The sequence below is a fragment of the Anomaloglossus baeobatrachus genome, chromosome 11, assembly GCF_048569485.1.
Source record: "Anomaloglossus baeobatrachus isolate aAnoBae1 chromosome 11, aAnoBae1.hap1, whole genome shotgun sequence".
NCBI classification, from domain to species: Eukaryota; Metazoa; Chordata; class Amphibia; order Anura; family Aromobatidae; genus Anomaloglossus; species Anomaloglossus baeobatrachus.
In genome coordinates this window covers 38,649,630-38,671,979 of record NC_134363.1, presented here as the reverse complement: position 1 = coordinate 38,671,979, position 22,350 = coordinate 38,649,630, and the positions used below count along the sequence as shown (strand labels likewise).

At 44.2% G+C, this 22,350-nt stretch overlaps 1 protein-coding gene across 2 annotated transcripts in view; it reads right to left on the bottom strand.

The window, feature by feature from the left end:
* NECTIN2 (nectin cell adhesion molecule 2) overlaps positions 1–22,350 on the bottom strand; it is a 96,612-nt gene that overhangs the window by 56,437 nt on the left and 17,825 nt on the right. For both annotated transcript variants that reach the window (XM_075327648.1, XM_075327649.1), the window contains exons 2-5: positions 7,937–8,269; positions 5,272–5,562; positions 5,069–5,186; positions 3,301–3,452 (exon numbers count right to left, since the gene is read on the bottom strand). In XM_075327648.1, the coding sequence (XP_075183763.1) occupies positions 3,301–3,452; positions 5,069–5,186; positions 5,272–5,562; positions 7,937–8,269 (894 nt within the window). The remainder of the gene's footprint in view (positions 1–3,300; positions 3,453–5,068; positions 5,187–5,271; positions 5,563–7,936; positions 8,270–22,350) is intronic.

Below are 22,350 nucleotides of genomic sequence, written 5' to 3'. Positions count from 1 at the left end.
TTCTCCCTTCACAGGTGTGCCCTGTCAGGTTTAATAAGTGGGATTTCTTGCCTTATAAATGGGGTTGGGACCATCAGTTGTGTTGTGCAGAAGTCTGGTGGATACACAGGTGATAGTCCTATTGAATGGACTGTTAGAATTTGTATTATGGCAAGAAAAAAGCAGCTAAGTAAAGAAAAACGAGTGGCCATCATTACTTTAAGAAATGAAGGTCAGTCAGTCCGAAAAATTGGGAAAACTTTGAAAGTGTCCCCAAGTGCAGTGGCAAAAACCATCAAATGCTACAAAGAAACTGGCTCACATGAGGACCACCCGGGGAAAGAAAGACCAAGAGTCACCTCTGCTGCGGAGGATAAGTTTATCAGAGTCACCAGCCTCAGAAAACGCAGGTTAACAGCAGCTCAGATTAGAGACCAGGTCAATGCCACACAGAGTTCTAGCAGTAGACACATCTTTAGAACAACTGTTAAGAGGAGACTTTGTGCAGCAGCCTTCATGGTAAAATAGCCGATAGGAAACCACTGCCAAGGACAGGCATCAAGCAGAAGAGACTTGTTTGGGCTAAAGAACACGAGGAATGGACATTAGACCAGTGGAAATCTGTGCTTTGCTCTGATGAGGCCAAATTTGAGATCTTTGGATCCAACCACCGTGTCTTTGTGCGACGCAGAAAAAGTGAACGAATGGACTCTACATGCCTGGTTCCCACTGTGAAGCATGGAGGAGGTGTGATTGTGTGTGGGGGGTGGGGGGGGGGGCTTTACTGATGACACTGTTGGGGATTTATTCAAAATTGAAGGCATACAGAACCAGCATGGCTACCACAGCATCTTGCAGCGGCGTGCTATTCCATCCGGTTTGCGTTTAGTTGGACCATCATTTATTTTTCAACAGGACAATGACCCCAAACACACCTCCAGGCTGTGTAAGAGCTATTTGACTAAGAAGGAGAGTGATGGGGTGCTACGCCAGATGACCTGGCCTCCACAGTCACCAGACCTTAACCCAATCGAGAGTTTGGGCTGAGCTGGACCGCAGAGTGAAGGCAAAAGGGCCAACAAGTGCTAAGCATCTCTGGGAACTCCTTCACGACTGTTGGAAAACTATTTCCGGTGACTACTTCTTGAAGCTCATCTAGAGAATGCCAAGAGTGTGCAAAGCAGTAATCAAAGCAAAAGGTGGCTACTTTGAAGAACCTAGAATATAAGACATATTTTCAGTTGTTTCACACTTTTTTGTTCAGTGTTTCATTCCACATGAGTTAATTCATAGTTTTGATGCCTTCAATGTGAATCTACAATTTTAAGAGTCATGAAAATAAAGAAAAAACTCTTTGAATGAGGTGTGTCCAAACTTTTGGTCTGTACCAATTACATATATATATTTTATTTCATTTCTTTTCTGCAGGCTTTTCAGCACCTAATACAATATATTACACTTGCCCTGCCAACTGAGCATTGTAGGTGTAAAAGGTATCAAGACTTCCCTCCCATACGGAAGATGTCAGACAAAGAAGAATTAGGCATGTTGAATTTCAACATGCCCAATCCTTTTATTCTTAGGATAGATAAGCCAATCTCTGAGATGTCAGACAGTGGCAAAATACTATCTCCCTATTGAAAACACACCAAGCTAAATGTTCATGTACATGGGAGTGTCAGAATAAATAGCCACCGGGGCAAAAGATATGTTGTGTATGGCCGCAGATCGCGAAACATAGGTCTGTTAAGAAGGCCCTACATATATGTTAATCGATCATGCCTTACATTTTTTGTTTGCAATTTCTTATTTGGCCTTATCCAATAAAAGCCAAAACGGGAAAGCTTTAAACATCTTATTGCCTACATGTCAGTGACTACCAGGGTTCCGCAAGGTACTCAAGTGCTGCAACACACAGGGTACACGATACAATGGTGGGCCCTGGCGCTAGGGAAAGGGAAGTGGGGGTCACTTCCCAAACTCACCTGAGGCTCATACCTGCACTCCCTAACATCCCTATATGGGTTATTTCACCCTGTCACCGATCACATGCCTATCCCGGTCTTTCTCTGGACTCAGCCCTGTATAGTGCGCAGGGTAGCAGGAACGCTAGTCTCGCTCTAGACTAAAGACACAGAGGATTATACAGACAGGGGTAAAATAAACAGAAAATCATACAAAGCACTCTAAACAACAAGAGGTAATAAGGAACGGACCAAAGGGGAAAAAACCCAAAAAGGACAAAGGAAGGGACAACCACCAAAACTTTCACATAGCAAAATGTTCTCTGAATATCTTCCTTGTCCTCAGCACACAGGTTCCTTTTAGAGGCAAGTAAAGCAGAAACTATCACCGGCGATTACCTGGACTAGGAGGGACGTCTATATACCAGAGCTAATTAGCAATAGAGAACAGCTGTCCATACCTTTCATTCAGAGTTCAGGAGACCAGAGGGTCTACTTAACCCTAACAGCACTGGATAAAAGGAGAATCTGCACAGCCAGCAGTAGTAACCTAAGCACATTTGTATGAAGCCCTGCGCTTCATTTGACACCAGAAATCAGAGGGACCACTCTCCGTCGTGGTACAATTGTGACAACATATGGCAGAGGTGGCCAAATTGTATGCCTAATTATGTAAAAACTTCTCACTTAACACTCCATGATATCAAAGTGAACGGATTTACCCATTTATGTGTTCCCATACATTAAAAAAAAAATAATCTTAAAATTAATTTTCCAAAAAGAACATCTACCACATGGGACCTAATCGAGTCTCAATTTAAAGTTTTCAAAGGGGATCAGGGTATTACATTTTGCTTGTCAATCAGTCCTCGATCTTCAAGCAAAAATGTCAAGCAGGTCACAATTAGGCCGATAAATTTAAGACCTGAGAGGTAATCATCATGCTAGGTCATGCAGAATCGCAGAAGAATAGACAGAAAGTCATTATTTAGCGGGTGGTCTATGGCAAGATGGCATCTTAGACAGGTATATGGGGCATGAAAATTTATACCAAGGTCAAGAAAATCAATGTTAGATGCGGTGGTGGTGTGCAGTTCCATCCGAATTAATAGGGGGGAAAAAAATGAATATTAGCAAATGATCCATCAAGCATGGGAACCAATCAATTGGACTTGATGTCAGTAGGTATCTGGATGATCGAATGTATGAATTGTCCATTATGGTGATAGAAATAGAAAATTTGTCAAATGCATGAGGCACGATGGAATCAAGGCAGTCTGTTGGGACAGTGTTTAGTTCAGTCACACCGGCACGGCATTCTGGTCACCCATGCAATAGCTGGCACTACGGTATTTACCTCTTACGAGGACATCCTGACGAGATGCTCTGCTCCCAAGGGCATTGGTGACTTCGCAAAGGAACGATCTGTTGACACGCTCGTCCACTTCATCCACGTACAACACATTGTCCTTTGCCCGGACGGATGCAGGAAGTGGGGATCCATCCGCACTTTAACAGAAAAGGGAGTACAAAATTACCCCAAAATTAGCAACGCAATTGACCAAGTTTCTACAACACTCACGGCAAAAGATTTGGCAAAGCCTTGCACCAAACCAATAGTAGTGGGGTCCATGCACCATCTTGGTCTTTATGATGAGGCCCGAGAAGAATAAAGATTGAGAAGGACTGGTCTTAATGCTCCAAATAAAATAATAAATACCATGGCAAGAAAATAGAATAGGCGCTCTTTTGGCACACGCATTTGGTTAGGGTCAATTTTGACCCAACTGGAATCAAGCGAGGTCAGATAGTACCAAGAGTTGCACAACTGGAACAGTCCGCTAAGGTTTAAAGTAACTTTCAAAATCAAGTTAAATGTTCCCAACACCAAATCCAATGAGAGATGGACCTAAGAAACCAACATAACATGGACAGATGGTCTTCCTGGAACCCATCAAGGCAAGCCAAGCCATTATATCCATGTAGTGTTGAACAAGAAACTAAAAAGGAGTTTCCATTTTTAAAGACAAGGTCATGTAAAGGAACAAAATCATATCATGCTTGTCCTCCCGAGGTTCAGGACCACTACTCCGGTCTCAGTTTTGGCTGCGGTGGTGACCTCAGGTCGACAGCGCAACAAAATGACTGAGCTCATGTAGATGGCACGAGCTGCTGAGGTCAACAACTGTCTGCAGCAGTGCTGTACACGGTGGACCACTTCTGTCACAATACTGAGGAGACAGTCAGTAGTGGAGAGCCTGGTTGGACCCACGTAGAGCAAGCATTTTCCGATTTTAATTACTTCCTATCACTGCAATTCTTTGGGGAGTATTTTTTGCAGAAAACCCCTTAATTTGTTTTATAGGTTCTAGTGTAGATCTTTTGAGGGTCAAAGTCCTGAAACCGATCAAACATGGGCTAAAGCCCTCACCCATTGCTTGAGCACAGTGGCTTACAGACTCAAAAGAAATTCGATACTGGAGAGAACAGGGTTATGCCACGCTGTCACCAGTGTGACAAAAAGGTTGACTATATCAAATTTTTAACTCCGGTCTACACATTTGGGAGAACATCAGTCTCCATCAAGACGGAAGAAAATCAAAAGAAAGTCTACACACCATAATGCTCAAGTTCTAAAGGTGGCCTGTTCCACCCCTTGGCTTGAGCAATGGGTGGGAATCTTGGGGGCTCAAACCTTCACCAATAAGTCTACGGTTATATGATGACTTTGGGTATGACATCTGTTGAGCACCAAATGTTTCCTAGATGTCTCTGCTAAATTGCAGTTTTTATACAAGTGAATGGAGTGGCATGGTGACCCCAATGGTACTGAAACAAGCAAGTCGCAATAAAAATCCAAGATGATTGGACTTCTTGCTCTCACGGTAAGACCTCTTTCAGTAGCGTTGCACCGAAATGTAGCGGCGACATCTAGCAAACTTTGGCCACAAGACATGTTGAGGAAAAAAGTTACCATGTAGCCTTACCCAAAGCATTTCCTAAAACCATAGGTTAAAAACGTAAAAGCAGAATTTAAGAACTTTACCATTCAATGGCAGACAGTTTCACAAGGAATACAAGTCTTTCCTTTATAACCAATCTCTAGAATATTTACGTATACTCACGTCTTCCAGATGTAGGACGTAGGAGGGGGGTTGCCTTTTCCATTGCAAGTCAGGTAGACACCATTGCGATGCAGGTGCCAATTATCATCGAAGCCCTCAATGGTCACGACGGGGGTATCTACAAGAGTAGAAAGTTACAACATAAAGACTTTGTGGAGTTTGTCATCTCAAAGGAGTAAAACAAAATTCCAAAATGGACTTACATTGCACAGATAATTTCAATGGGATGGGATAGTCTGTAGACTCGTAGTTGATTATGCAAGTGACCGGCATCCCATCGGCGGTCCACGTTGGAGTAAGCAAGTACTGGCTGACTACTGTGTACGTTCCATCAGTGTTATTGACCATGTTGTTGCTCACATTGCCAGGGATGGTGGCATGCCACGTTATTCGGGCTGGAGGCCTTCCATTGACCGAATTGCACGTAGCTACTACCTGTTCTTGGTCCCCCGCGACGACCTTTGTGTTGGCTTCAGCAGAATTCTGTGGAGTGGCTGAAAGAAAGAATATAAAAAAAGTCGTAAATCTTAGGAACTGGAAAGCCATAAAAAACATTTGGAAAAAACAAAGCAAGAGAAAATACATTTATTTTCTGCCCATAATGATATAACATTAGTGTTGCCCCTCAGAACCTTTTTTTGGGCTAGAGCAAGTCAGCACAACATAGAGCCTGACAAAGGATTTCTGACAGCTGCTCGGAAAAAACTGGTAGACTGTCTGATCCTTTCTGTTTTTAAATAGTATTTGTGTCTTTCCGACAGGGGCGAATGAGCGCGCATCAGCTCCAACCCTGACGTTCAGCAGCGTGATGAGGTTATCAAGCTACAGACCTCATCATTTTGCTGCCATCTTTGCTACACCAAAGACAATGGAGGAGGTGTGTGTTCTGTGGAGCTTCAGATTTTAGGCCTTTTGTCGTAGTTGGGTGGGCAAATTATGGTGGGGCAGTGTGGAAAGGTGGGGTGGGGCAGAGCACAGTATAGAGTGTTTGCAGCATGGGAGAACAGCATGGAGAGGTGAATTTGGGGGAGGAGTTGTAGAGACACTGAACATGGGGACAAGCAAAAAGGACAATGTAGCAGGTATTAGTTCATAAGGGAGGACAGTGTTTTGGTTATAATTAATAAGAGGGGACAGAGTGGATGCAGTAGGGAAAGGTTCACATTTTGTACAAGAAGCACGGTGAGGGGCAAATCATAGGATCCATTTTTTATTCATGTGGCATTATGATGACACTACTTCTTAAGGACATGGTGTCGAGAGGACAGTGCTATAGGACGACGGAGAAAAGGTAACTCCACAGAGACAAGCTGTGGGCATGACATTTCATCAGGGCATGTGTATAACATGGAAACAAGAAGGATGTGAACAACTCCAAATCAGAGATGTCACCTATAAAAAAAAAAGGTTCCTGGATATAATTGTTATTTTTCATGATACTGCCTGTGTGGTACCTGCATGGCCCACAGTATGATGAGAGCTGGTAACCACAACTCCCATCTCCTTTCCATTGTTAAGGACATACTGGGAGTTGCAGATTCATACAATACAAGTGCACAAGGTGGGATATGACCAGACAATGCAATGGGTCACTGTACTAAACTTTAATGTATTCATGTACTGACGGTGGCTCTGGTGCTGTGTTCGTGCAAGCACTGCTTTAAATTTTTCTTTGGCGGGCCAGTCATTTGTTAAGTTTGACAGTATGACCTTTGGATCAAAAAACGTTTGTACACCCCAGTGCTTGAGATACACAATATAGGTTATTCTACCAAGAGAAAGTGGCAACTAGCCAACAGATGACGTTTCGATCAACATTTCAGTTAAAATCCCACGGTGTGCGATTCCACTGCAGATTTTCCACCATAGTCTTCTGGGCAAGAATATCCACAATGTATTACAATAGTTTTTACTACAGTTCAGAAAAAAATATATTTTCTCTACTCTGGCTCAGCAACAACGGAAAACTGGACAAAGAGCAATATTCACTTCTGAGGTTTGCATATTCGGAGAACCAGTAGTCTTTCGCATTTTCTTGGCAATGCATTTCACAACATCATGGGGCCTAGTAAATGTCAGAGGGCCCAAACAAGCACAGGAGGACCAGACTCCGGACCAAGGCAGCATAAATCTTTTTTGCTCAGCGCTAGATTTGCCAAATTTTACCCACACCCCGCATTAAAAATACATCATGTTTACCAATGTTGCAAGCTAAACGTTTAGGGGCAATTAAGCTTCACCTCACATGCAGACTCAAAAACACCCCCCTTGGGTGTTGTTAAGTTCCACCCCTTCTCTAATCCAATTGACAGAATATTTCATGCAAAAACGTGACCTGCAGTGTTTTTGCAGAACAACAATTTATGGTGTCGAGTTTTGCTGGTACACAGGACTGATGGTGTTTATGGTGCCTTATCTACGCAACATGATGCACAGGACCAGACGTAGAGCTAAAATACCAAGTTGTGTTAATTATAATTACCATTTTAGAGGGGGATCTCACTGAATAGAAAAACTAAAAAAAAAAATAAAATAAACCAAAAATGTCTAAATCCTTGTTTAGAAACCGGTCCGAATTAATTGGACAGGTACCCATAACCACGCAGAGCAACAAACTCAGTTTGACAGGCGTTTCCAGTCACAGCAGCCACTGAAAAAATAAAATCTAGGCTTGTACCTATAAAGCATGTACAGCAGAAAACTCAGCTCGACAGTAGGTGTTTCAGGTCACAGCAGCAATTTTTTGGTCACAGCAGCAGAAAATAAACTCTAGGCTTAAAAGGTCTGATTTTATGCTGGATTTTTTTTCCTGGTCTCCTCAATAAGATTGCTTCCCTAAAAACAGTTTTATATATGTATATTATTTACCTTTCACGATCATACTGGTGTTGGCTTTCATATTACCACCAGGAAAGGTGGTCACCTCACACAAGTATTCTCCTTCATCGGTGTAGCGGATTCGTAATATCTTGAGCGTTGCGCTGTTTTCAGATTGATCCACCATCTGGAAATGCGTTGGATCCTCCACATAGGTGCCATGCTGAGGGTTGTACACCGCTAACTTTGCGGTGCCTTTCATCCACATAATTTGAGTCACGCGTACGGTAGGATCCGTGCTGGAAAACGTACAAGAAAAAGTGACGTCTTCACCAATGTTACTGGTCCGCCTGTTCGATACCGAAACATCTTGGGCCTGCAAGACTGAAGAAGTTAGACTGTGATGAGTAGGGTGGAAATGGTCATGGAAGAGAAGAAATACATGTTGGAAGGACATAAACTTATTTGTATATTGGACCAGTTGTCACTGTGCCTCTTATTTTACCCTAAATCAACGGATGCTCTGGTTGGCAAGACTGACCCTACATGAGAATTCAAAGATAATGTTCTATTTTGCATTTTATTTTTCCACCAAGGTCCAAAATTTTCCATGTAAAACACAACACCTGATAAATCCATGAACTATATTTTATTATTCTTAAAACTAGACAAACCACTTACGGGAAGAGGACACTCCTTGGAACATTGTCAACACTAATAAAGAAAAGCGTACATACCCCTCCCAATCCAAGAAAACATATTACTGCCAGGGACACCAAAAGACTAAAGACGAAGGTCAATTCTCAACCTCTCGTAAAAGCATTCAGTAGGGAGGTTTAAAAAAAAAAAAAAAGTCCCCCTCCCCAAAACAATCAAATCCTAAGGTGTTGTTAGGTCCAACTAACCCATCTATTGTCTATGGGGGACCTCACAATGGAAAGCATCAGGGGCAGAAGTGTTAGTGATCTTGAATTCCATATCCCCTTCCCCCGGTTTTCCCAGGAGATAGGCCTTCACCAGAAGTATCCATCAGCCACTTAACACTAGAAGTCCCGGAAATTTCGAGCTGCCTGGGTTCCAAAAGGTAGAAATGTTGAAATGACCCCTCTCTGGGACTTCTAGTGTTAAGGTTCCCATACGAATTAGATCACTGTCAAACGATCTCTCTCAAGACTCCCTAATACAAAGGAATGCTTAGTTCATTGATGTCAGAGGGTTTGGACAACTTCGTGTGTCCAATACACATTCACGTGTATTGCAGAATTGGAAGAGGACAATACCGGTAGATCCAACGAGCAGCTAAGGTGTATGGGCACCTTAGAAGTAAGGCCTTCAACCAGTAGGGCCACTATTGTATCAAACCAGGTTGACATACAGATTCCAGACGCCCGATGACATTAGTCTAAAGTCATCTGGACCCACCAAAGTGTAGAGGGGCCCAATAGGATAGAACTAAATACCTCTTGATGGTCCAGAACATTCAAAAAAGTAAGACCTTTGTACCCCTAGATAAGTTTATCCCACCCAATAGGATAGGACTAGTGATGGGAGAGTGTGCTCGCCACTGTTTGTTGCTCCATCAAGCATCGGGATAGTCCTTCCCAACTCAAGTATAATGTAGGTCAACGGGAAACTCGAGCATTTTCAAACTGAGATGGTCTAGGCTTGATCAAGTAATGACCTGTGGCAACCATGCTCGCCCATCACTAGATGGGACCAACCTGCGCTCCCTGTGTGGAGCATGCATCTTCCATGCCAAGAAAACCAAAAATTCAGCTTGCAACATTTTAATTTTTGACAACTTCTGGGTACTTTCCACCAATTACAGCTAAATTAGAATCGTAAAGGTAATGATATTGCTCAGCTCAACCCAACACTCTCACCCGTGTTGGGAAATTTCCCAAAAATGCCAACAATTTGTTTCCGAAAAATCAATCTTGTTTATCTATCTAGGATGCCGATGGCAGAGTTTAATCATTGACAAAGCAGATAATGAATAATCGAAGCTCACCGACCCCTGGGGGGGCAGAAAAAGTTAAGAAAGTTGGTAGTAAAGAATGTTTTCAAGATTACGAACACTTTTTTTGGGATTCTTAGTTTGAAATCTTTATCAGAGAAAGTTTGAAGAAAACCAAAATGACTTAAGGAAAAATGGTTGAAGGAGAAGGGGTGGAGTAGGGGGACAATTATTTTTTTTAAAAAATTGAAGCCAAAGTCAACAATTATCTGAACTAATCTGGACATATTTAAATAACTGGCCAACCAAATAACGAAGAGATGTTAAGATCCGCCGAGCAGGAAGAGGAAGCACTGAGCAATGTGACCTCCATTTATGATGTCTATCGGCTGCCGTAAAGCATGTAGAAAAAAGGTTGTGGTTAAAATGAAACCCTTTGATCATCCCTAGCTGCAAGGTCTGAGCGGTAGATTGACATTGGCCACCAGGTGCCTCCAGTAACATTGACTATGAGGGACCCATTGATTAACTACATGCTAATATTATATTCACAAATGTATCTATGCTTCTATATAAAATACTGGGTAGTTCATAAAATGAATGATGACTGTACATAGTGAAACAAGTGTATTGAGCCAACTTCGGATTATGTTTAGAGAGTAAGTGACATTACTATAAAAAGGGGCCCACCGGAGGATTCTCCTGCCCTCGGGCTAGCCAGTCCAAGTCTGCCCATAGCCACCCAGTTTTTTCACAGTTCGATTTGACAGATCCAGATGTCAAAATCTTGACATGAAGAATATCTGTTAAGTGCCTAAATTACAGAGTAGGAGCTTCAAAATGTTAAATGTTATGTCTGGACTTGGAGACTTCCTAATACCCAGTCCCGTAGACGTCTGGAGGGCATGAGAAACACTTGGTGTCCAAGGTAAACAATAATTCAGCTCCTAGTCATTTCTACAATTACAACTCTCGCTCCGTAAAGTACACGCGTGCAGAATTCGTAGGCCATCAAGTCAAAGTTTGGAGCCGCTTTATTATTAGTTCTGTTTTCGAATTGCATCATGACCAATTCTCCGAATTACCAAATCATGAAATTTGGCTTCCTTTAAAGCAAACACTGCCTGCATGATTTCAGACCAGTATGTTTGACATTTTAGGAAAAAGACATACTATGGGGGCCAAGCTGCATGGGTGACTAGTCAGATAGGTGGGTCCCTGGTAGCTTCTCCCTGACAGGTCTCTCTGTATACATCCACAAAAAGGAAAAACCTGTCATTCAAAAGAAGTGGATGTGGATGTGGAGAAGCCACCAGGGATCAACCTGTCCGATTAGTCTTCGGTAAGGCTTGGCCACTCTCCAAATTTTAAGGTACGGTATATTGATCTGGCAGCACATATCAGCTATCTGGTTCCTTTTTAAGCCAACGCACATCAATGAGTAGCCTCCATTCATCTCAGTTTGCACCTTTTAGGCCATGTTCACATTGACCTTTTTTTTGAAGTAGATCCTCATCAAGAGCCTCAAAAACTCCTGGATACCTCATCCAATGGACAATTCAGTTGTCATTTAGCCTTTTTTTTTTCCTGAAGAGGTTTTGGAAAACTCCTTTGAAGTTTCCTTGAGGATCCATTTCAAACTATGTATTCTCCAAGCAATAGGCTTCAAAGAATACTTAAAAAAAAGGGGAAGTGGGGGGAATCTAACATTTTTTTGAAAACTTCTTTAAAGCTTTTTCAGAAAACAAAAAATTCCTCCAAAGATGGTTTCCTGAAGCCATTTTTGCATTCCTCAAAAAGCTCACTTTGGACTTTGGGATGGTGGGGCTGCCCCTCTTCTCATCCAGACCAGCTACAGAGTCACAATACCGCTCCGTTGGCCACACAAGAGTAGAACCTGTTTACTTAGATCATTCACTTGCTGTAGAGTAGGTTTTTCTCAACTGCAGGCCTCAAAACTCACCACCACCACCACCACCACCACCACCCACCATTCCATTACCTGTGCAACATTAAGGAAGTCCTGAAAACATTTTGTGTTGATAGGTCTTGAGGACTGGAGTTGAGAAAAACTGCTCTAGAGGGAAGGGTGGGGGCAAACACATCAAAACCAATTGGAGAGCTACAGAATTTCTTAAGTTCTCCATGGACCTTCGATTTGGTTGTGCTTACTTCTGTTCTGAATAGAGAATGGGGCTACTCATCTCCGAGAACAAAAAGGAGAGAGCATGGTGAGAGTCAACATGCTCAATCCTTTATTCCCCTCTCAGACATTGGCCAACCAAGTCTTATAAGACGGAAGGCCAGTAGCGTCAATATCGTCAAGATTGAAATCTATATAGCCACCTTATCCTAGGCATGGCTCACAAAGTTCAGAAATGCCCTAAGGTAGAAAGTTGATGTCAACACTTGTAGCCAGCTCAGCAAGCGATGCAAGAGTGCCACTATGCAACCCCCTATCAGGATTTAATGCAGCCATGTTGGACTTTTGATGGCCATTTGATTTGCTGCCCCAGTAAGGTGACAGTAGGGATGGGGGAAGTACCAAGCGCACGGTGAAAGGGAAGGGAAACCCTATGTCTAGGGAAAGGGAAAACGTGACCCGACCAAACCTACATGTGGTCCCTGGGGTCCCTCACCACCCTAGAGATAGGTTTCTCACCTATGTGCCCAGCCAGATACCTGACCCTAGGTATCCTTAGTGCTGGGAACTAGATAGGGAACGGATGGGATGAACTGTTCGTCAATAGAAGACACAAGGACGACACACCGGGGGTAAAGCATGAACTACTTATGTACAGATGATTCAGGAAGACGTTCAGCAGAGTTTTCAGCAATGATGCCAGAGAGGAGTACAAGCCACCTGCTTGCAACCAAGGCTTGGAGGAACTGAAAATATCACCAGTCCAAGGAATATCACCAGCACCAGTCCAAGTAAGGAAGGAGTATATAAGCACAAAGAGAATGCTGATGATCAGCAGCTGGGTGGAAGTAGAGCTCCTGCTGGGTCCAAAAGGGAGAGAGATGAGATGAATCCAGCAGGAACACTACCTATACCAGTGAATACTGACAGCAGGAACAATGAAAACTCAGGGAGCATTCTGTGCAGCCAAACACTGACCTACTATGGCCCGAAACCACATGACTGTAAGCAAGGTCTCAAAGGTCTCAAGTTTTGCAATGTGGTCATCATACGACTTGCGTAGACAGTATTGAAGCCACACAAAGCTTCTTGGAGCGGACAGTTGGTGTAGCGGCCATAAGCAATCATACAAATCGTGCATTGGTATTAGGTCTCGTCTATTTGTGGATGGGATTGGTCGTTTTCCCCCCTAAGACAATTTATATTTTAATTCCCTTATAGCGAGACTTAGACGAGCACATCTGGACACACAGATAATCCCGCATGCATCCACATACAGCAATTACCCGGCTACACGAGCTGGCGAGGAAACATGTAAATGCACCACCTCGGGGGAACAGATCTGCATGTTTTATAGCATTCAAGTATTTAACCAAGCCTGGCACTCGAACGCAACGTGCTGCAGTAAGAGTAGGGGGAAGGAGGGGTACGCCACTTCTCATCTCAAAAGGCGAGCCGTGCAAAAAAAAGAGAAGACTACTCCAGTTACCTTCCAGACTGCAACTCCCATCATGTATAATAACCTTCTGGATCATAAATCATCCATGCTGCAGGCGCCGCCGCTGCTTAGTTCAAGTTACAACACACAGGCCTACATACAAGCTTTCGTCTCATTCCAAGGCACATAATTTTAGGATTATGCCACATGCCCTTCGCCCCAGAAGGCTGGAAACTTGGGACCAAATACTGCTTTTCTCATTATTCCGGCACAGCAAAAAAAGTAATCTCCTTCTTAGTTTTAACCCATCATCTCCTAAAAGTACAAAATGTGATTTATTTTTTTTTTTAAATTGCCAGTGTCAGGAGGCTGCAGGTAAAGCTCTGAAAAATAAATCGAAAAATCATGCAAAAGAAGTCAAAATTTGATTATGTTAGATCGAATACTATAGTGGATAGAGGATTTGGATCACATAAAACATGGCAAAATCAATTATATATATATATATATATATATATATATATATATATATATATATATATATATATATATATATATATACATATACATACACATACATATACACACTATTAGATCAGTATTCCTCTACCCTTCTCAATCAATGTGCAAATCTAAATGCTCTGGCTGCAACCATTCATTCATTCTTTGACCACAGGGCCAGATGACTAATCAGTCTTATCTTCTGAGGAGCCCACCATGAGCCATCCAGCATTCCAAGGTGTTGACTCAGAGCAGGACTGTTTGTATGACAAAGGCTTTATACCCTCCAAAGTGCAGATACTGATCCTGCAATCCATCAACTGCCACAATCTTCTTTGACAGAGATCATCTGAGCCATGTGTAATGGGTCTCAGTAACCTGTTACTTTCTAGCTGTTGGAGAAAAAAAAAAAAAACACACCTCTCAGAACCGTAAAAACGTCCAATATATCATGGTCGTAAAGGTTTATTTTCCATGTAGAAGAAGTTTGTGCACCCCTGTGTGAGCTTTACTAGGTCACAAATATAAGTGTACCATCTTTAGGATAAAGATCTAGTTGACCACCGTGATGGACACGCCAATAGGTCCACCATTCACCTCTAAAATCTGCAGCTTGGCCGTTCCGATTACTACGGGATACTGGGGAACCGGGATTCCTAAGCTGTCCCTCAAGCTAGGGGGCCATATGCTATCCCTAATCTCGGGGATACTCCTAAAAAGGTGGAGATACCAGAGTCTCCTTCCTGGTCCTGCTCCTGACCAGACCTGATGTCCTGGAGATACCCGATTCTCCTTCCTGCTCCTGACCAATCCTGATGTCGTGGAGATACCAGATTCTCCTTCCTGTTCCTGACCAGACCTGATGTCATGGAGATACCAGAGTCTCCTTCCTGGTCATGTTCCTGACCAGACCTGATGTCATGGAGATACCAGAGTCTCCTTCCTGGTCCTGTTCCTGACCAGACCTGATGTCATGGAGATACCAGAGTCTCCTTCCTGGTCCTGTTCCTGACCAGACCTGATGTCATGGAGATACCAGAGTCTCCTTCCTGGTCCTGTTCCTGACCAGACCTGATGTCATGGAGATACCAGAGTCTCCTTCCTGGTCCTGCTCAAGACCAGTTCCAATCTTGTGGAGATGCCCGAGTCCCCTTCCTGGCCCTGCTACTGACCAGTCCCGATCTGATTTCCTCTCCCCCTTAGGGAGGGACTAGACAGGACAGCAGTGTGATGAAACCACAGAAAAACACAGGCAAGGGAAAACCAAAACTGTCACACATCAATACACAGAAAAGTTAAAGACAGTAAGAGATTCAGGAGGAAAACAAGAGCAGGGAGGGAAGCTAAAAAAAAAAAAAAAAAACAAGGGTAAACTACACAACCATATCAAGCAATATTCATAACTATCTCCAAAAAGTCTGAGACCACACCTCACGGGCCAACAAAAACTATAGTTGGCATGTGTAGAAGTGTTCAACCAGCATAAATAGGAGGGGAGCAGATGTGATAGGTCTCCCCACAACATGTGATCGAAGGAGAAAACAGACCAGCAGATATTCACTCTTGCTAGCCTGCCAATGAATTAGCACACAGCAGGACGCCGCCTAAGTTGATCCCAGACACTAAAGATGCCAAATCGGGTGTAGTGTTAGAATCTGCAATCTGAACAGCGCCTGATGCAGTCATGACAGTTGGCGAAATTTGTGCAAAACTGTGTGACACTTGCAGAGAAAGAACGCATACATGATGCCTGCTGTACTAGGACACTAAAGGCTCCCACACACAGACCAATGTTGGCCAAACCCACCGATTTTGATGGATTCAGTTGACAGTAATGTGTATGGGAGTTCCGGAAGACCATCATCGGGGAAGACATCGATTGCACATATCCAATTTCTGACTGCCAATTGCATGGTTCACAAACAATACAGATGTGCTCGACAGTAGGGGAGAGTTGGCCGAGCCATTGATGGAAACCTTTTTTTTTGGCCCACAGCCATCGAATGTGTATGGCTTGTTTATGACTAAAGGGCGGAGATCTGTCTAGTGTGAATGAGGCAAGGTGGGTACAATTTTTTTGCCATAAGGGGTCATCATATGGGGTAGAATACTGTGTTAATGGTCAGAGTACCTTAATGTCTTTGTGTCCCATTATGGGGACATCCTTTGCATGGAAGCCCTAAAGGGGTATAAAACTGTGTGGAAACCACCAAGATCTTCACTAGGGCTACCATTTCTGTGTGGGACTAAACGGGTGTAGCGGCAAACAGAATTTGTACTTTATTTTTAGAGGTCAGATGTATGGAGAAGGCTTCACGCCAAATCTAAACCCACTTGGGTTACACGATCTTTTATGCTGCATTTTTTCCTTTTTTTCGCTATTCATATGATAATGGTGGAATACATGTGCTGGAAATCTCAACACTTCCTCCACGATCTTAACGGCTGGAAACGATGAGCGCGTTACAAAAATGTGTCATCCACCGACTGATGAGTGTAATTGTTCATGTAAATACCGAGAATCCGAGAGCCTGAAACCATCAAGCAGGTGTTTGCAAATGAATAGGCAGTAAACAGGGAAACAAGAGGGGTGGGGGGGGTGGGGATGTAACTATGCAATAAAAATGGTTCATCGGCACAACCCATCCCCCCTCGCTATATGAGCATGATATGTTGTGTGCCCATAAAGACCCATTCACAATGTACAGAATGTAGCAAGGGGAGATTTTATTCTATTTTTGCAGAATCGTTCTCATTTCGAGAACAAACTGGATTTAGGATGTAACATTTTAACTGTAAAAAAATAAAAAAATAAAATATTATTAATAATATATATATATATTTATTATTATTATTATTATTAATAATATATATAATAATATATATATATAATAATAATAATAATAATAATAATAATAATAATAATAATAATAATATATATAAAATAATAATAATAATAATTAATATATATATATATATATATATATATATATATATATATATATATATATATATATATATATATATATATATATATATATATATATATATATATATATAATATATTATATATCTTATGAAAATGAATCGTTTTTCTTTCCTAGTGTGAATTATAGAAGTTATGCCTCAATACTCTAATATAAAGCAACAATGGGTTCCGAGTGGGTGGTATATCTGTTAGACCCGCCCCCACTTTAACTATAAACTCTGTATATTTGCATAAACCAGCCCTTCTTTGAAAGCTTTATTTTATAAAATGCCGTTGCACAAAAACAAGACTTGCCAGATATGCCATACGTTGTGCCATTCTTTCAAAGTCTAACTTATGAGGTAGAAGTTTGGAGGATTACCCCACAGGATGGTATATCAAGATATATCAAAATGGTTGCAAAAACAAAACCAAATTATGCAGATTGAACCAGGACTAACCAAAAATTTGCATGTTGGACAAAATTTCTAGTTTGCCAGTCCACAGATTTTAGTTTCTCTAGTGTCAGGGACCCAGAACATCAAAAAAGGTGACCTCATTAATGATTATGCGTAGGGATAAGCTAACCAGTGGATGTTTGGTTTGGTGGGTGCAGCCGGACTCTAGCTAAAGTTTAGTTTGGGACCTGGACATCAATGGAAGTCACTAATTGGGTTCTTCAGGGCTTAGTCCATATGCATCCAGCCAAAAACAGATCCCTTCCGGGGGTGTTTTTTTTTTTTCTTTCCATATTTTGGTGCACACTACATCTGATCATGCTGTTACCCCCAGTGTGAGGGGACAGAAGAAGGCGGACAGAAGAAGGCGGACAGAAGAAGGCGGACAGAAGAAGGCGGACAGAAGAAGGCGGACAGAAGGCGGACAGAAGGCGGACAGAAGAAGGCGGACAGAAGGCGGACAGAAGGCGGACAGAAGGCGGACAGAAGGCGGACAGAAGGCGGACAGAAGGCGGACAGAAGGCGGACAGAAGGCGGACAGAAGGCGGACAGAAGGCGGACAGAAGGCGGACAGAAGGCGGACAGAAGGCGGACAGAAGGCGGACAGAAGGCGGACAGAAGGCGGACAGAAGGCGGACAGAAGAAGGACAGAAGAAGGACAGAAGAAGGACAGAAGAAGGACAGAAGAAGGACAGAAGAAGGACAGAAGGCTCGCGCGAGCTGTTTGCCTATGTAAAGCACTCAAACATATTGGGAAACATCCATGTTAGTTAAGAACACCAAAACTTGCGTTCGCTCAACAACACACAACACCCACCAGGACTGGGAAATTATATCTTAAAAAAAAACAAAAAAAAAAACAAACACCTTGCCCAAACAAATCCCTGATGGCCAACACGCCCTGGACTCTTTTAGGCACCAAATCACTCTACACCTCCCATTACCACTACACGAATATCCAATGGTATACCTTAGAAGATACCAAAACATCTCACTCGCTACTTCAAATATAAATCTTCAAGGAAATAGTACAATAAATTGTCAACACAAAAACCCAATCTAAAAGTCATGTTTAGTTGGATGATCCAGAAGGAAACAAAAAAAAATAAAAAATTGTGGGTGGGGGGGGTGGGGGGGGGTCTGGAATCAGGCTTACAAAAGGCATAATAAAGCTCTAAGCACCTCTAACCTCTGGTCCATCAAGCCAGCTTCTAACCCCGACATCTGGCTTATGTCAAAGGCTTTGAAATCCTATAGATAACGTTACTTTATAAACATGCCACAAATCACTGTGTAGGTGCAGACTGGAATGAGGGTAATACCCCTTGTACAAAAACTAAGCCTATCGGGAACATACATTCCTTCACCTTAGTTACTGAGCAGAATATTACAAGAATGTAACGTAATGAAATAACAATGGCATAAAAAGCTTGGGAGTATTTCACGCTACAGTAAACACAAGGATCTAGCGAAAAGCTTAAAGACTTCACAGAGTTTAAAAAAAAAATGGTCCTTTGTTGACACAAGAAAGTATTAAAATGGGTTCTTGACTGCATCCATCACCATTACCCAAGTCATTTCTACCTTCTTTGACTTTATAGCCATGAGGAACCCAAGGTGGTCATCTTTGGTGGCCATAAGAAAGTGATGAAGGAATTGAAGTTCCATCTCAACATGGTTGTCCATAGGCCCAGCTTTTTGGTCATCTGATGAGACATCACTTGTGATACATCCTCAAAAAAGGTCAAAAACATTCTGCCAGATGCCTACTGGTCTCATCCATGGTGAATTGTCCTTTCAAACTACAATCTTCAGTTATTAGGATTAGTAAGCCAAATGGGCCATAAGTGGAAAAAATAGGAAAAGAACAACAAATACAGAGCCAATCATGGCTACAGGAGAGCAAGCCTCCAGACCAAATACAGAGCCAATAATGGCTACAGGGAAGCGAGCATCCAGACCAAATACAGAGCCAATAATGGCTATAGGGGAGCGAGCGAGCATCCAGACCAAATACAGAGCCAATAATGGCTACAGGGGAGCGAGCATCCAGACCCAATACATGGCCAATAATGGCTATAGGGGAGCGAGCGAGCATGCAGACCAAATACAGAGCCAATAATGGCTACAGGGGAGTGAGCATCCAGACCGAATCCAGAGCCAATAATGGCTACAGGGATGAGAGGAGTGCCGCCCCCACGCCAGCAGCCGTGCTGCTTGAATCCGGGTCTGCAGTATGGCTCGAGGGACTCTACCGGACTCGGGGGTCACCCGGACACTTCGAATAAAAAAAAAGGGACGTATTCGTACGGGTGTCGTTGAAAACTGTCTGTGACGCCACCCACGGTGTGTGGTGAGATGTAGCACCACCACTGCTCCTGAGGGACTCCCGGGGGCGATGGGCTGGCAGCTGGATGGTAACCCCTCTGTGGGCAGGGATGGATGCCCCGGGGCCCAATGTCACTGTGCAAAGGAAGATAACAGCAGGGGCCGGTGCACCCGGTCAGACCGGGGATGTTGTTACAGTTGAATAAATCACACAAGTCCTTTGGTAAACCAAGGTGATGGTGGCCGGTTGCTGCAGACGGGTGTATCTGGTCCCACACCCGGGCCGGTGGTCAATGCCCCTTTCCTCTGCACTTTGTGTTTTCTGTGGTGGAGTTCCTGGTGTGTTACGCAGGAGTCTGCTCCTGGTCCTTTTGTTGGGAGCCGTGCCCGTCAGATGCTGACCCGTGGGATCTACCGGGCCCTGGCGGATGCCCTATCCCTCTCTGTGGGTGGTTGTCTATTTTTCGGGACAGGACCTAAAATCCTGCCCTCAATTGGTTAATTAGCTAGGCCGTTGGACCCTGAAGCCAGGACCGGCACCAAGTACCCCCTTTTGTGCACGGTTTCCGGGTCGGTTCTCCGGTGTCAGTACCGGCGGGCTACAACCCTGCCCCGGTCCACCTCGGATCTCCAGCAGCCGTCTTCCCATCTCCTGCTGGCGCTGACCACTGTGCCACCTAGCCAATGTGTCAGGGCTCCAACCCTGGCACCTGTCAGCTTCACCTCCCCACTGGACTCCTCACTCCTCTAAACTTATCTCCCAGTTTTTCTGCCCCGGGCTCTCCAGACCCCTAGGTGGGCATTTTCCTAACGCCTGGTCCCGCCCACTGGTGTGGGTCCTTCCCTGAGGGGGTGACTAGGATTTTGTCGGCTGGTTTAACCCTGTGTGGGAGCGGTGTTATGCGGGGGCCTAAAACTGTGTGACTACCTGGTTTTGCCCGGGCGTCACACGAGTGTGATGCCCTGGACTAGCCAGGTAGTCACAGGTAGCCCTTACACAAACACCTCCCCCCCCCCCCCCCTTAGTAAGGTGACAGCAGCCAACCTACAAAAACCTTGTCACCTCCCTCCGGGTTTGATGTTCACACCAGGGGCGGAGCCAGGCGATTGGTTCCACCTACCGAGGAGTTCACAGGCCCTGAGGCAGGAAAACGGCGGAGATTAGTTTTGACAGTGAAGTGGAGTGGAGTTCAAGTGCAGACCTATGCCCAGGTCTGCCATAGTCTAACACGAGGTGTCTGGGTTGGAGCCCAGTCACCTCTGGCAAGGAGGGGTAGAAAGCCACCGCCCAGGCATAGAGACCCGACAGGCCAGCGTCTGCGGCACACACCAGGCTGGGGAGCGGACTACCGTTGCTCAGGCATAGTAGTCATCATTTCTACAAAAGTGAGGTGCAGGAGAAAGGCGGAAACCACCAGCCTAGAAAGGGGAGAAGCGCAGCCGGCTGCGGGCACCATCCATCATCTTTTTTGGTTTACCAGAGACTCCAGCGTGTTTAATAGTGCGCACAACAGTGCCTTCAGGCCACGCACTGCCTTGCACTGTGCAGACACGCCAGCACCCATCCAATCCCCCGCCTCAGCACCTCCCTCGGGCCCCGGGACCATCATTCCCCCTATCCACGGAAGGATCAACACCAAGCTGCACGACACCGTCCCCGGGAGCCTAGTCAACGGCAGCGGTGGTGTCCATCCATTCACTACAACCCGTGGGTGGCGTCACGAACTTACATCCCAAACCAAATCACCGTGGCTACGGCCGTGGACCTCCCCACCAAAGTACCTGCACGTAGCGCCAACTCCCTTTCAGAGCAACGTGACCCCCGGGTCCGTGAAGAGCTCGAGCCACCCACCGACGAGCACGGATCCGAGCGGCTCGGCAGCCGGCCGAGCCCCGGGGCGGTACACGAGCATCCAGACCAAATCCAGAGCCAATAATAGCTACAGGGGAGCGAGCATCCAGACCAAACGCAAGACTAATCATGACTACAGGGGAGCGAGCATCCCCACAAAATAGGCCTAAAAATAGCTACAATGGAGCGAGCAGCCACACCAAAACACAGCCACAATTACACGCACACCGCCTGTCACACGTGGCTTGCCTTCACCAGGCCGACACCTGTAGAATACTAACTCGCTGATTTTTTTTTTTCTTCTAGCAGAGCGAGATCGACCTCTGGATGACAGGACGGCCATGGAAACACACAGCACCACAGTACAGAAAAGCTATTTATAGAAGAAAAAAAAAAAATCTAGTAGCTGTGGCCTACATGTCTACCTGCCGCACAAAAGAAAGCCCCGGCCGACGAGGCCATTCAGAGAACACAATGATCCCTTTATACCGAGCGTCTGACATTAGCCGCTGCTTTTTACTGTCAAATTTAGTGAAAACACAAAAAAATTCAAATGGATTATAGAAAAAATGTCCAAAGCTTCTTAGAAATTATCCACAACTGAATTATCAAAAGGTAAAAAGTTTAACTCCTGTTTTAATGAAATTAAATTAACCTCTTCGAGAGAGGACAAACTGCTTCAATCAGCACCATCTCCGATAACAGCAGTTACTTGGGTGCTGGCTGTGCAAGACAGCTGGCGCCTGTGCTGTATGGAGCAAGCCAAGCTCCTGAATCAACTGTGCGCCAATCGAACCTTGAACAGAGATGCAGTGTCATG